Genomic DNA, 15,873 nt, shown 5'->3' with positions numbered 1-15,873 from the left:
TGTGACTTTCTCCGCGGCTATGGGCAGACTGACCAGCGCTAGACGTGGCATCTCTGATGCAGGACTTAGCACACACTCAGAGGGGCTCTTTGTGAAGTTGAGCCGGGAGAGTCCCCCGAGGGCACAGCAGCGGACCTCACTGGTTGCAGATAGTTGTGTGAGGATCAGCCGCTGCTTATCCTGCTGGAGAGGTGTGCCTACCTTTACATTATGGGTAGACCCAGCCTGCCCTCTTTCGAAGACTTCCCTCCTCCACCGTTCCCAGAGGAGTGAGGTAGTTGTTCCAGCCTCCTCTATCCCAGAAGCAAGTGGTTGAGGGGTCCTCTGATGTCCGGCGGGGAGGGGGGAGGGGGCTGGAAGGACCGCTGCAAAAGTTCCCATTTCGGAAGACTGGGTTAGGGTTAGGGTTAGGGTTAGGGTTAGGGTTAGGGTTAGGGTTAGGGTCACAGTACTGAGCAGGTGATGTCAGCTCAGACCTGCTGCTGGGGAACCACGGGGCAAGGAAGGGAGCAGAGCCCCCCACCTCAGTTTAGAAGGCTCAGGCTACCGATCTGAGCAGTAAACATAGAGGAGCCTGGCTTCAGGGTAAATAGAGAGGGGTGGGGAGGAGGGAGGAACAGACAGACAGATACTGGGTGGCAATGGGTCCTGGAACTTGCTACCTGATGCCCCAAACAGGACCCTAGTTTGCCCTGCACTGTTCTGCTGGATCTCGCCCTTCTGCCCAAACCCACCACCAGACAGACCCTCTCTGGATCTCAGAAGCTGACCCAAGCCCTCTGGGTGACTCCCAAGTGTCTGCACCCAAGAATTCATTCCATATCCCACCTCAGCCAGGGGCCCCCACTGTGGGAAGTACAAGGTTGTGTCTCTCTGAGCCAGGAACTGTGCACCAGGCCCATATGTTTATGCTTGTCCCTTTGTACCTCTCTCTCCTGGAGCTGGCTCGTGTGAATACTTGTGTGCGTGAGGGGATGGAGACCTGAAGAAGCTCACCACCTCCTCTGTGGAACCGTATCCCAGGACCAGGGTCTGGGGGTGAGTGGGTGAAAGATAATTCTGCCTCACAATCTTCTCTGGGGACTTTACTGAAGAAAGGCAATACAAAGTGAAACGACTTGCCAATTTCACAAAGGTATGTGGCCTCATACATGAATTCCTAAGCCCCTTCAATGTGAGGGTTTCCCTGGATCAAAGCTTTACTGACCCTGGGTTATTCTATCTCTGCCCATACCCTGTCCAGGCACCAGCTTCTCTCCCAGGTGAAGAGTCTTGACAGGTGTCAGGCAGACAGGAAATGAGGAACTTCCTGGTGGAGTCCTGTGGTTAAGAGGGCAGGTGTGTCCTTTCCCAGCTGTCACTTAAGGTGTGTGTGGGGGAGTACACATGGGCAAGGTGGCATCTATCCACTATCCCCAGACAGAGTCCTTGCTCTCAGTCAGGTGTAGGTAGATGAAGCATGGAGTTCATATCTCCAGGCATCTGTCACATAGACAGATGTTAGCTGGAATCTCATCCCAGCCCCAGAAAGACCCCTTTCCTTGTCCAGTCTGAGCATATGTGATGGTTGAGGATCTGATTGCCCAACACAACGGTGGAGCAGAGAGAACACTTACAGTCTGTCATTTTAAAAGTAATCAGGGGGCTGGGGATTTAGCTCAGTGGTAGAGCGCTTACCTAGGAAGCACAAGGCCCTGGGTTCGGTCCCCAGCTCCGAAAAAAAGAACCAAAAAAAAAAAAAAAAAAGTAATCAGGACCTGGGGATGTAACTCAGTTGGTAGAGTGCTTGCCCAGCATGCATGATTTCCTGAGTCCTATCTCCAGCATCCTGGGGAAGTAGGGCAGGATGAGTAGAAGTTCAGTGCTGTCCTGGGCTAGATGAGACCTTGTCTCAAAAACAAACACCCCACAAAACTGGAAATCAAACTGCAATGTATTTAAAACAGTTCTATAACTCACAACAAACATGTCTTTTACAGCTAACAAATTAAATGTAACAGTCTTCAAAAATTAGCTACCTTGTTGCCTTTTCATGATGAAAGGACAGCTGGTGGGACCTAATTATTTCAAATTGAGTCATGGGCTAGAGTGACAGTCACATGGTTAAGGAGGCCGTACAGTTCCATGAGGTGTGCACTCAGTATGTCTCTCCATCACTCAGAAATAAGTACAGGGGTGAGGCAAGGGGTGGGGGTGGGGAAGGGGCATGCTCCAGGTTCATCAAGTAGTTACATGATAAGGTCCTTATGTAAACATGTGTGTGAAAATAAATAAAGCACTTGGCTCAGGAAGGTGGCTGTGTGCTCCATTGTTGAATATTTCTCTCATGCGGAGTCCATCCCTGTGCCTTCTGTTCAGAGAGAGGATGAACTGCTAGCCAGTCACCTGGATACTACTGATAACCGTATTTTCTCCTAGCCCAACACAAACAGCGCCTGCTTCAGAGTATTTCCAGTGACTACATCCAGAATTATTGTACCAGTTGTCCTTCTTTGCTGGAACAAGATAGAGCAAGAGCTGGCCACTGAGACACTCTTGATAGTTCTGGGCAGTGCCTTTGCGAATCTGTATCCATAGGTCCGTGAAGTTCGTTCCTTGCTTTCCCCTGCAAATACTGCAAATACTTTTTAATTTTTTACTAGACTCATTCATTTATTGGGCATCACATGTGCCACTGTGCATGTGTGGGGATCGGAGGACAAGTTGACGGAGCTGTTCCTTTTCCTCTATGGTGTGTGCCACGGGAGTCAAACTCAGGTCATTAGGCTTGTCAACAGTCACCTTTACCTGCTGAGCCATCTCGTTGGTCTTATAATGGTAATTCTTGGTCATTATTCCAAATTAATTTAGAGGTTAACCTATTCAGTTCCTGTCAAGTTACATTGGAATTAAGCTGCAGCTGCCTTAAATGTGTTGTTAGGAACGACAGGATATCTGCAGTTAACTGGACTGTTGGCATGGCGCCCTCTTGTGGGCATTGGACATATTGACGACCACAGTGCTGGCTTCGGGAGGAGGGTGGACCTTCAGGTCCAGCATTAATTGACTAGGCCATGTGTCACATTCCACTTTAGGGTCTGATCAACCCATTCTGATAAAGAGCAGATTCTCCCTTGGGTCTGGAAAAACAAATCAATGGTTAAGAGAGCTCTCCCAGAGGACCTGGGTTTGATTCCCCGAACCCACATGGCCACTCATAATGCTTTGTAACTCTAATTCCTAGGGATCCAATGTCCCCTTCTGAGCCTCTGTGGCCATCGGACACCATGTGGAACACAAATCGATTCATAAAGCAAAACACTAACACACACAGATACACACACACAGATACACACACAGACACACACAGACACACACAGAGATTCTCTCTCTCCCTCTCCCTCTCTCTCCCTCTCTCTCCCTCTCTCTCCCTCTCTCTCCCTCTCTCTCCCTCTCTCTCCCTCCCTCTCTCTCCCTCTCCCTCCCTCTCCCTCTCTCCCTCTCCCTCCCTCTCTCTCTCTCTCTCTCTCTCTCTCTCTCTCTCTCTCTCTCCATCTCTTTTGAGACAGGCTGTCCTGGAACTCTCTCTTTTGACCAGACTGGTTTGAATATGCCTAGCCCAAGGAGTGGCACTATTAGGAGGTGTGGCCTTGTTGGAGTAGGTGTGTCACTGCGGGCTTAAGACCCTCATCCTAACTTCCTGGAAGCCAGTCTTCTAGAGGCCTTCAGATGAAGATGTAGAATTCTCAGCTCCTCCTGCACCATGCCTGCTTGGATTCTGCCATGTTCCCACCTTGATGATAATGGACTGAACCTCTGAACCTATAAGCCAGCCCCAACTAAGGCTGTTCTTATAAGACTTGCCTCAGTCACGGTGTAAAACCCTAACTAAGACAGGCCTTGAACTAAAAGACCCACCTGCCTCTGCCTCTTGACTGCTAGGATTAAAGCCACACGCCACCGTGCCTGACCTACATAGACATGTATTTATTTATTTAATCCTTAGCTTTCACGAAATGTGTGGTGTTCACACCAGGCCGGAGCCCACGGCTGCAGCACACACCTCCCAGGATCTTGGATTTTCCCTTCCTCAGCCCACCCTGCCACCATGCCTCCCACTTAGCAGTGTGGTAAAATGTCAGTGAGTCACAACCCTGGTGACACTCCGGGTTGGACTGTTTGGAAGTCCACCCCAAAGAGACAAGAGGCAAGGCTGCAGTTCCATTTTTTCCACAGTTCTCACTTTCCTGAAGAGCACTTTTCCCCCCTCACTAGCCTCGGTTGTGCTAGAGCTCACTATATAGACCAGGTTAGCCTTGAACTCACAGATCTCTGCTTGCCCCTCCCAGCTGCATGGATTAAAGCCCTGAGCAGACAACACGTTTCGATCTCCTTCTCTCATTCTTGGCTGGAAATAATTAGGATAGTCTTTGGCTCGAGGAAAAATAATATGGGGAAGAAGAGGACTCAAACCACAGTGCTAATTTCCAAAGCAAACCACTCCCTCCTTTCCCAGAACCATGCTGGCCGCCCTGCTATCCAGCCTAATGCATCTCAGAGTTGGGAGAGAGAGCCCTTCAGACAGAAACCCAAAGCATCCCCCGGCAACTGCAGAGACATTGGCTGCTGAGCCGAAGCCACCATCCTGAGAAAGCAGTCTATTGTTTTGTCTGAGTTTTCATGGCTGTTCCTAACAGGTGAGATGCTGATCTAATACCAAAGGTTGGCTCCACAGTCACTTTGACTCCAGTACTCACTCCATCAAGGAGGCCGAGGCAGAAGGATCAGGAGTTTGAGGCCAACCCGTGCAACATGTCTCTCAAAAAGCAAAAAAAAGAAAAAAGAAAGAAAAAGAAAAAGGAAACAGACGCCTAAAGTTTCTTCAGGTAGTCAGATGCACTGTGTTGACCGCAGTCACCCCTTTGTGCAGATGGCATCGTTAAGGAGTCAGAATTTGGAAAAAAAAATCAAAAGACAGATAGGGACAGTCTCTCAAGAGCAAAGCACGCACCTCATGCCCCATCCAAGTGCCAAACCACTCATTCAGAAGCCTGAGGCTCGCCCATTCCCTTCAGCGAGAGAGAAAAACCAAAAAGAAAGCCCCTCGGGTACATTGATTCGAATGGGCTGTGGCTCGCTATGGGGTCAGGGCGTATGATTTTGCCTGGGGCTCAGGCTTGACCCTGTAGACCACCAGCTGCCTGGCTCATACCGCTCACTCTGTCTCTGTGCCTTCCTGACCTTGAGCATGAAATAAAACACGGCAACCTCCCTGGAAGGGGGCTCCTGCTCAGTAGCTGAGCGTCCAGCCTGTCCGGTTTCAATGGGTGCATTAGCTATGTGCCCATTGTCTTAGTTACTGTTTCCACTGCTGTGATGAAACCCCATGCTCTGAAGCAGCACAGAGAGGAATGGGTTTACTTCTTCTTACAACTCTCGGGTCACAACTCCATCACGGAAGGAAGTCAGGTCAGGAACCCGAGGCAGGGATCTGAAGGCAGGAACTGAAGTAGAGGCCATAGAGAGATGTGCTTGCCACATTGCACAGCCTTTCTTATAAGGCACAGGACCGCCTGCTCTAGGGTGGGTGCGCACAATGGGCAGGGCCCCCCACCCCATATCACCAGTCAAGAAAATGTTGCACACGTCTGTTCACAGGCCTGTCTGGTGGGAGGCCATTTTCCTAACTGTGCCCTGTGGAAGATATGGGTGTCTACAGAGGGCCACTGGCTGCCAGCCCTGGAGCAGCCAAGTCCCTCAGCCTCTCTCTGTAAGACCTGATCTGGAATAGCAGTGGTCTCTATGCCACATGGAGGGCATAGAGGTCTCTAATAGGGCACACCATGCATGTACAGACTGGGCACGTCTTAGGACTCTCAGTCCCATGCCTGTCAGAATCAGAGAGGCTGCCTCAGAGCCTTTCAGGGTTCCAGTGTGGGGTTGGGGTTATGGTTCAGTTGGCAGAGTTGCCTATTATACACCAAGACCTAAATTCTACATAAATCCCCAGTTCTACATAAAACCTGAGACACACGAGGGTTTATCAAAAAAAAAAAAAAAAAAAAAGTAAGTTAAAAAAAAAAAAAACCTTCTGGCCCAGGTTCCTCCCACTCCCACTTGCTCAAGGGAAAACCAGAGGTTCGTTCTGAGGCCACACTGGTCCACTAGTGGACAGGCCTTGCATAAGGTCAGGCCTCCTCACTGAGCCAGGTGGACACTGAAGCTCTGGTTGGTTCCAGACAGAACCTCTTGGACTCAATGGGACATGGAACAGAATCGCCCTTCTAGTGGTATGGCAGCTGTTGGAAGATTACCATAGAAACGGTTTGTGTGGGCTGCCCAGGGCTGTAGCCAGACTGATCTGATTTCCCATAAGACCACACTGTCTGGAGCTGGTGTCTTTATGTCCATAGCCCTGTGTTTTAGGAACTGCGCTCTCTCTCTCTCTCTCTCTCTCTCTCTCTCTCTCTCTCTCTCTCTCTCGTGCATTTAACTCATTTTAAAAATTGCTTGCTTGTACGTATGTCCCACAGAGTGTGTGTAGAGGTCAAAAGACAATTTGCACGAGCTACTTCACTCCTTCCACTATGTGGGGCACGGGAATTGAACTCTGGTCGTCAGGTCTGGCAGCAAAGGCCTTTACCCGTTGAGCCATCTCTCCAGCCTGGGAACTGGGTTCTTTGACTCAGTTACTAAGGACAACATGGGAAGCACCATCGCAGAGCTCGGGGCAGTACAAGGATTACCTCCTGTGGCAAACTTCCAGAGGTGTGCACACCCTGTGCACCACCCAAAGTGCAGCTGGCTCGGGAAGAACCACGCACACACAATTCTCCATGTGCGTGTGCGGGGCCTGGTGCCAGCTCTGAAGGAGCCCCATGCAGCTCCGAGAACCCATCCCAGGACGCTCAGGATCCTCACAGGTATCAAAGGTGGGGTTCAGTCTTAGGGCAGAAGCATCCCAAACGGCAGAGCATGTATGAGGCTTGGGATCCATCCTCAGCACCTCAAAAAGGGGATAAGGGTGAGGGGTGGGGTCCCACTGATTTTGCAAAATTCTAAAATTAAGGAAGACAGTAATTTATTCTTTATAGCTGAGGTTCTGAGTCTCCTACAGGAAGATAAGGGCTTCACCCAGGACTTTAAAACATCCCGTACCTGCCAAGTTGTGACCTTCCGGGAGAGGCTGAGTGTGAGTGTGGGTAGTTGTGCCATCTGCTGGCCATTTTGAGAACAGCCTCTTGAAAATTCCTGGAAAAGGCTACTGGGCCTCAGGACCAACCCAAGCTCTGGGCCTCCAATACCATATTCCCTAGTCATCGTCATCAGTCCCTGCTGCGTGCCCCCACCTGTGACCTGTGTGCCCATGTGGGGGTCATCTAAATGCTTCATCGCTTGCACCTGCATGAATGCCCCCTTGCCGGCTGAATTATATGCATCTGCTAGAGAGATGCAAGTCCCAACGGTATCTGTGACTGTCACCATCTTTGGAAAACAGTCTGTGAACATGGTCAGGTCAAGAAGAGGCCATTAGGGTGGGCCTGTGCCAATGTCAGGGATCCTTTCAAACAAGAATGATGAAAGTTGGTCAACAGGGAGAGGCAGCCACAGGCTGAGGGACATCCAGCATGGCTGGCAACAGCAGAGGCTGGAAAGGCAAAGGAAGACATGTGCCTTCAGGTGTCAGAAGGACACACACACACCACACACACACACCACACACACACACCATACACACACACCACATACACACACACCCACACCATACACACACCACATACACACACACCCACACCATACACACACACCACACACACACACCACACACACACACCATACACACACACCCACACCATACACACACACCCACACCATACACACACACCACACACACACACCACACACACACACCACCCACACACACCCACACCATACACACACACCACATACACACCCACACCATACACACACACCACACACACACACCACACACACTATACACACCCACCACACACACCATACACACACACCACACATACATCATGCACCACACACACACACACCACATATACACACACACCACACACATCACACACACCACACACACACATCATATACATCACACATACACCACACTCACCACACATACACACACACCACAGACACACCACACATACACCACACCCACCACACACACACACACACACACATCATATACACCACACATACACCACACATACCGCACATACACACACACACCATACACTCCGCACATACACCATACACACCACACATATACCACACACACCACACACACACACCACACACACTATACACACACACCACACACACCATACACACACACCACACATACATCACGCACCACACACACACACCACATATACACACACACCACACACATCACACACACCACACACACACACATCATATACACCACACATACACCACACATACCACACATACACACACACACCATACACTCCGCACATGCACCATACACACCACACATATACCACACACACCACACACACCACACACACACCACACATATACCACACACACCACACACACACCACACACACACACCACACATACCACACCACACACATACACACACACACATACACACACACCACACACACACGCTGTGGTTCTGCATGCTTTGGTTGCTTCCAGAGGGTCAGTTTGTGGTTTGTTCTGTGCCCTCATGTGTCAGAACACCACACACACACACACACACACACACACACACACACACACACACAACTGTGGTTCTTCAGCTTCAATTGCTTCCAGGGAGCCAGTTTGTGGTCTGTCCTGGCAGCCCCACATGAGATATAATGGTATTTACTTCACAGTGAGAATACTGGAGACTCCTCAGGGTAGTAAACCTGAGACAAGACATTTTCACTTCTCATTTCTGCAGAAGCCAGGTTTCAGAGTGGACAAAAGGTCAAAATAGCCAGTGTTCACATTTGTCATTGAGAAGCCATGGTTTTGGCAGTCCCCAATCTGAAAGGATTCCTGACCCTTTTCCTCACAGGCTGCTCCAGAAAGTTGTCTCTCCCTCTTGTCTAGCATGATCCCCACCACAAATTCCCCATCCTCCTGGGACCAGAGAGTCTCCTCCCCTTCCTGACACTTGGGCTTTGACTTAGAACACCCTGACTTTCCAATCTTAAGCTGTACTGTGGCTGCTGCGTGTCCCCTCTGCTCTGAACAGGTACAGAGCACCTGCTGTGATTCTATGAATGCTCTAAATGCCTCACACTGAAAATGGACAGTGATGTTTATCTCTTACACCTAGGATTCATACATGCCACAGATCGACGTCTGCTTATTGTGTTTTGAAGAAGTTATTTTTAGTTTATGTGCGTTGGTGTTTTTTTTTTTCTGTGTAAGGGAAGTGGATCCTGGATTTACAGTTGTGAGCTGCCATGTGGGTGCTGGGGATTGAACCCCGGTCCTTTGGAAGGGCAGTCAGTGTTTTTAACTGCAGAGCCATCTCTCCATCCCTGGTTTATTGTCTTATATATATTTATCTATTCATCTGCCCCTCCCTGTCAGCTCTCAGCTTTATGGGTGTCCAGCACACTCTCTGTAGAGGTCTCAGGACCTCTGTGGGGATTCGTGTCACCATGGCTGCTCCCACCAACATCCTGGAGACCTCGAGCTGTGAGCTGGATTCTCTAGAGAAGCCACACTGTGAAAGGTCCAGCAGGCTGAGTAGCCCTCACAACTGTCAAGGGACAGACTACAGGTCCAGAGCCAAAATGATCTTGGGCTCTCATTCACTGATGTGTCTCACATGTCTTGGTGACTGTTAGAAAGACTTTGGGGCCATATTGTCATAGCAATCCATTAGCTCCACCAACCCAGGCACACTGCTGGCACCCCTGTGAGAGCAGGAGCTCAGGGACATCTTACATGGCTTTCCTACTAATATGGACGTTCCCCTCTGATGCAGGAGCATGCTATGTGTATGTGTGGTGGTGGTGGATTACTGCTTGTATCCCTTGTCTGAAGCCACCATGACCCAAACACAAATACACTCACCGGCCTCCACACGGTCTCTAACCAGTATCCCCCCCCCCCCCCCCTGCTTATCCCTGCCTTTCTACACCATTTTTAACAGCCTCTAGCTCCTCCCAGAACCCAGAGGACAGGGTCTCTGGATGTTCGTTTCCTTCTATTTCAAACTGCTCCCTGCCTGCTTGCTCTGCGTGCACCTTGTCCCAAGCGGAGGGGGCCATCTTTTCCCCAAGACCACCTGCAGCCCTCGCCTCTAGGTCACGATGTCTGAGTGCTCGAGCGCACTGTTGTCTCTCTAGCAGAAGCTTCAGCATCGGGTAGTGTGGGGCTGGGCTGAAGCTCAGGCCCTGCTTAGCCCCCTCCCTGTAGACTTGGCTCAGGTTGCCTACCCCTAAATCCCACGGCCTTGGTCCCCAAAGCTCTAGGTTCTGATCCACACACACATGGTTCCCTTCCTACCCACTGTGCGTGGCCCTGGGATCAAGGTTGCCATTTTCGGGCCTTGCATAGGACACGTTGGCAGCTGCCCCACGGCTCCTCCCCGGACATTAAAGAGCGGTGTTCACTGTGGCTGAAAGCACTGGAGGCAGAGGTAGCTTGGCTCTCTCCTCTCCAACTAACCAGAAGCCCAAGGCCCAGGGTCAGGGTGGAGCTAGAACACAGGCACCGGTCCAGAAGTGCAAAGTTCTAGCTAGTCCTGTGTTGATGACGGGTGATGTGTCTACTCATCTGAGATGGTGACCTGCTGACACCTTGGTAAGAATACCAAGGTCCAACTTGGTGAACCAATGGGTTTACTGGGCTTAGAGGACTATGGGTGAGGGGTTACTTAGAGCAAAGGCAACTCACAAGCTGTTGTGTCACCGGAAGCACATCCTAGTGTGGGTGTGGACTCCAGAAGATGGAGCCCTGGAGCTTTCAGAGTAGGTAGCCAGGTGGGTAGGTGTCTCCCCTCAGCAGTTCTGTTTATATATCCTTGTGAGGGACTGGGCTTCACATCTGGTCAATTTCAGGGACTTCCTGAGTGTTTCATGAGTTTCCCTCCAGATTCAGGGGGCTGTGTGGCTGCAGACACTCATCTGTTTCCTCAACCCTAGTGTGTACAACAGTGGGAGGAACTCTGCCTCGGTTAGAGGGTCCAACATGCCTGTCATAAGCAAGGGGGTAGAAGCACAAACCTTCCCGAGTACAGCTTCCACATGCACCTGTGCACACAGATACACACAGAGCAGTATGACAGGTGTGGTGTGCACAGGACTGTGACAAAGCACAGAAGGCAACAAACCCAGATCCCTGGTGGACTGCAAGTCTTGCCCAGGGAGGTGTTTTGAACCAGGAATCCAGAACTGAACGCAGTATACTGGAGGCAAAAGGTTTTGGGGGTGGGGGTGGGGTAAGAGGGAACGTGACAGGAACAGGGACGCCAGAAGTGACCCCCTGGGTGAGGATTTGAAGACAGTGCAATGGAGCATGACTTGGGGTCAGCGCTGTTCCTAGAAGGAAAGCTGAGTTCAGGCTGTCCAGCATCTGGACACATGGAGTGCCCTGGGTCATGAAAAGGCCAGGGGATGTGACCAATATGAACTCTCTACATACACCATCCACTTAAATGGAGCCATTATCCCACTGTGAACCTGCTGGGATGGAGGAAACGGGCTAGGAAGGGCTTCTGTCCCAGGGAGGAGCTGCAGGGCCCGAGTATCCAATGACATTTCCTTCCACCCCCCCACCCCATCCCCCCACAGTAGCACTCTTTAGTGATGTGGTAGCTTACTTGTGTGTTTTCATGCCCAATACGAACAAATGTCTGACATCCATCTCTAACCTACACACCCGTATCTCCACAGTGTGCATAAACCCTACAAAGCCACATCCCACGGTGCCCACACCCAAGGAATGCTGCGCACTCTTGAGAAGCCTCTATCTGGGCTGCCCTGACACAGGGTGTCCACAATCCTCAGACTCGTACACGCCCATGCCCACACTTCCACACACCCCAGGCACGCACAGCTCCCAGGTGCGCCGAACACCTCCGCCTAGCGCCACAGCCAGAAGCGCATCATAACCCCTGAGAAGGTGAAAGGCACCGAGCCAATGCGAGGACACACTGTCGGGGCAACGCCCCTCGCGCGAGCGCCACAAGCACCGCCTTCTGCGCGAGTCCAAGGCGTCATCTGTCCGGAACCCGCGACCCGCATTTTCTCGTAGCCTTTCCTGTAAACAGGAAGTGGCTCCGCTCGTGGAGGCCGCTTCCGGCCCGGGGTGGGCCGCCGTAATTAAGAACGGCAGCACGCTCGAGCCAATCGCAGAAGATGACTTGGCGAAAAGCCAATCGTGAGACGCAGCCGACGGAGCTGGAGGCGTGTCCAGAAGGCGGGACTTATGCAGCGCAGCCAACCACAAGGCGGACGAGGGAGGGCGGGGCGCGGCTGCTGACGGCTGGGCGGCGGCCGTCGGTGGAGCCGGCCGGTGGCGGCGTGATGCTACAGCTGCGGGACACAGTGGACTCGGCAGGCACGAGCCCCACGGCGGTGCTGGCGGCCGGCGAGGATGCGGGCGCCGGACGGCAGGGGGCGGGCACGCCGCTGCGCCAGACTCTGTGGCCGCTGAACGTCCACGACCCAACACGCCGCGCCCGCGTCAAGGAGTACTTCGTGTTCCGACCCGGCACTATCGAGCAGGCGGTGGAGGAGATCCGCGCCGTGGTACGGCCCGTGGAGGACGGCGAGATCCAGGGGGTGTGGCTGCTGACCGAGTAAGCCAGAGCGAGGGCGCTGTGGGGACACCGGGCGGAAGCGGGAGGTCGGGGCCCTTGGTGATGGGCGGTCTCTCTTCCCTCCAGGGTGGACCACTGGAACAACGAGAAGGAGCGGCTGGTGCTGGTCACCGACCAGTCTTTGCTCATCTGCAAATATGACTTCATCAGCCTTCAGTGTCAGCAGGTGGTCAGGGTGGCGCTCAGTGCAGTAGACACCATCTCCTGTGGAGAATTCCAGTTTCCTCCAAAGTCGCTCAACAAGTAGGTGCCCCAGCGAATCCTTAAGTAGTATTGTTCCACTCTCTTGTGAGGTAAAGGTCACAAGGAGGACCAGTAGAAAGGACCTTAAAGTAGAAGCTGGTGATTTCAGTGTGGCCTCTTGAAAGGGATGCTGGCACAGTTGGCCACTCTGCAGGCACTAAAATCCATTCATTTAAATACCGTTAAGATACTTGGAAGCAGAGCCCACTGTCAAAAGCTGTGTAGGGAATCTGGGAATTTTACCTCCAGCAGGAGGGAGACACAGGACATGTGCTCAGTAGTACTTAAAATCCGTTGCTAACAGCCACTCTTCAGGGGCTGGTTGGCTTGCTATAAAAGAATTATTTGAATAGGGACTCCACGAAGCGAATGGCTACAAACTTAAGCACCATTCAGTAACATTGAGAACAAACACGGCTGTAATTGGGCCGGGTTGAACTGTGTTACATAGGCGGTATACAAGACTCAGCATCACCAAGACATTGACTTGTTACACTTCGAAGGTGTGTGACATTGTTACACCAAGCCTCAGCTTCCCTGGCAATCCCTGAAACTTGGTGCAATGCCGTCTGTATTCCTGTGGTAAGCAAGGCTTTCTCCCCGTCCCCCATCAGGCGAGAAGGCTTTGGCGTTCGCATTCAGTGGGACAAGCAGAGCCGCCCTTCTTTCATCAACAGATGGAACCCCTGGTCTACAAACATGCCCTATGCCACCTTCATAGAACACCCAATGGCTGGCATGGATGAGAAGACAGCGTCTCTGTGCCATGTAAGCAGACCAAGGCCTGTGGTCCCTAGCAGTGACAGCTATAGGCCCCTAGAGTGTGAACCCTAAAAGTGCAGCTCCACAGTGGGAAGCTAGGTGGTGCTGTTTAGGAACAGGGAGTCCCCATCCCATTGCAGGATGCTCAGTCTGGATTGGGAGGTGAGCTTGCACACAGGATTGGTGAGGCTTGGCGAGGGCTGCTGGAGTACCAGGGAGGGGTGCTGAGGGGCACTGAGCACTGGACAGGTTACAGTAGGTCCGAGAAAGCCCTGTCACTTGGTGACATCATAGTCCAAATAAATTCCTCCATCTGTGATGCCGTCAGTCAGCATGTCTGTTAGCGCGTTAGTGCTTAGTGCCGTGCCACCTCAAAGCACGTGTGTCTGTAGAAAAGACTTACCGCCTGCTGTGCTGGCAGCACCTTGCCTCAGGCTGCCAAGTCCCTCGACTGCATCTTTAGAGATAGACTGGTACCCTCTAGACTGGACTTGAGGCAGGGAGGCAGGTCCCGTCATCCTGTTCACTCAGGATGAGCCACTTGATGACACAGCTTGTAGAACCCAGCCTGTCATCAGTGGTGTCATCAGTATGTGGTGTTTGGAAGGATTTGAACTTCTCAGAAGCCTCGTTTACCCGTGGAGTACTGTTGTCTTAGCTTGAGGGTAAGACTCCATGTTTATTCTCTCTTTAAAGTTGGAAAGCTTCAAGGCTCTCCTAATCCAAGCTGTCAAGAAAGCCCAGAAGGAAAGCCCACTGCCAGGGCAGGCGAACAACGTGCTGGTGCTGGACCGCCCTCTCCTCATCGAGACCTACGTGGGGCTGATGTCCTTCATTAACAATGAAGCCAAGCTGGGCTACTCCATGACCAGGGGCAAGATAGGCTTCTAGACAGCTGTGCCCCAGGAAACCAAGGTGGTGGGGACTCCGTGTGCCACCTGTCGACACCTACCGTGGCTGGAGGAACAAGGGCATTGTCCTGTTATGTGTCCAGTTAGAATAGTCAAGTGGACCGTGTATATTTAGTTGGATATTGGACACCTTGGCAACACGATCTCAGCCAGGCAGACTCGGCTGCCCCCATACCACTGTGTTCCTTCTGTAACACCATGCGCTCCCTCCTCCAGCATGCCAAGCACGGTGTACCCACCCACTTGTGCAGTGTTGACTGTTGAATACAGCAGAGTGCAGGGAGCGGCTTCCGCACATGCACACATTAACTCTCCCCGCCAAGTGCTCTATTTTAAAATTCAGTCCCCCCCTTTTTTTAAATGCTAACTATAATAACAGCCAGCAGACAGGTCACTAAGAAAGACAGTCTGCCTGGCCAGCTCCTAGTGAATATGCCTTTCTGTGAATGTTTGACTTAGGATCTCACTTTATAAATTAATGCAGGTTGTGGTAAGTAGCCCCTTCCGCGAGTCTTGGTGGTGGGTCTACATCATCCCGTCTCTGTTTAAAAGGGACTGATGAGCTGGGTTTCCAAGTGCATGCTTAGAGCAGCGAGCGCCCGGGAGCCTCGCTGAGCACCACTGAGCTTTGGCGCGCAGCCACATGCAGCTTGCCACTGTAGCTCTGGCCTTGCAAATACACTGTAGATGTCACTTTATACCTCTAGCTTTAAGTTAACCGGCATGGATGTGAGCAGAATGTCATGGCCTGTTCAAGAGGAAAGGTGACCTCAGATGCACCTGTCTTCAGCCTGTGCTTTTGTTCTAGTAAAGACAATTAAAACCAAATGGAGTTGCTCCTTTTTGAAGTTATTGTCACAAAAACAGGTGTGCCAAAGACTGTCTTGAGGCCTGAGGCTGCACCTGGCTGGCTGTGGACCCTTGCTAGCTCAGTCCTCCTTACAGAAACTCAGATGGCCACCAGTGTGGACATGCTGGTCTGTCTGCTTTCAAGGCACTTGTTAGAGATAGAGGCATGTTGGGTAGGCTGAGCACTTCCACTCTTCCTGGCAGGGACCCAGGCCTCCCTGCAGAACTTGCATGCAAGGCCAGAGAGACCTGTCCAACTGTTGTGGGATTCACAGCTCACATGGGGACAGGTGCAGACGT

The 15,873-nt window shown here is 51.7% G+C and overlaps 1 protein-coding gene across 2 annotated transcripts; it reads left to right on the top strand.

The window, feature by feature from the left end:
• Positions 1-12,344: 12,344 nt before the first annotated feature.
• Tprg1l (tumor protein p63 regulated 1-like) lies at positions 12,345-15,552 on the top strand. Of its 2 annotated transcripts, NM_001110318.2 has the most exons (4): positions 12,345-12,787; positions 12,875-13,051; positions 13,666-13,819; positions 14,510-15,552. In NM_001110318.2, the coding sequence occupies exons 1-4, from the start codon at positions 12,513-12,515 to the stop codon at positions 14,702-14,704; spliced, it is 801 nt and encodes a 266-aa protein (NP_001103788.1). In that variant the 5' UTR covers positions 12,345-12,512; the 3' UTR covers positions 14,705-15,552. The 2 variants fall into 2 exon arrangements, with proteins under 2 accessions (NP_001103788.1, NP_001258014.1); NM_001271085.1 differs by lacking the exon at positions 13,666-13,819.
• Positions 15,553-15,873: the final 321 nt, after the last annotated feature.

The sequence above is a fragment of the Rattus norvegicus genome, chromosome 5 (assembly GCF_021556685.1).
Source record: "Rattus norvegicus strain SHRSP/BbbUtx chromosome 5, alternate assembly SHRSP_T2T, whole genome shotgun sequence".
NCBI classification, from domain to species: domain Eukaryota; kingdom Metazoa; phylum Chordata; class Mammalia; order Rodentia; family Muridae; genus Rattus; species Rattus norvegicus.
The sequence above is the reverse complement of the archived record's forward strand: the minus strand, read 5'-3'. Positions and strand labels throughout refer to the sequence as shown.

What these genes read in the sequence shown, in the direction of transcription:
- Tprg1l (NM_001110318.2), top strand. Translation starts at nt 12,513, where the DNA reads ATGCTACAGCTGCGGGACACAGTGGACTCGGCAGGCACGAGCCCCACG. An exon ending in GGGGTGTGGCTGCTGACCGA is followed by an intron (nt 12,788 to 12,874) that starts GTAAGCCAGAGC and finishes TCTTCCCTCCAG; the next exon opens with GGTGGACCACTGGAACAACG. An exon ending in AGACAGCGTCTCTGTGCCAT is followed by an intron (nt 13,820 to 14,509) that starts GTAAGCAGACCA and finishes CTCTCTTTAAAG; the next exon opens with TTGGAAAGCTTCAAGGCTCT.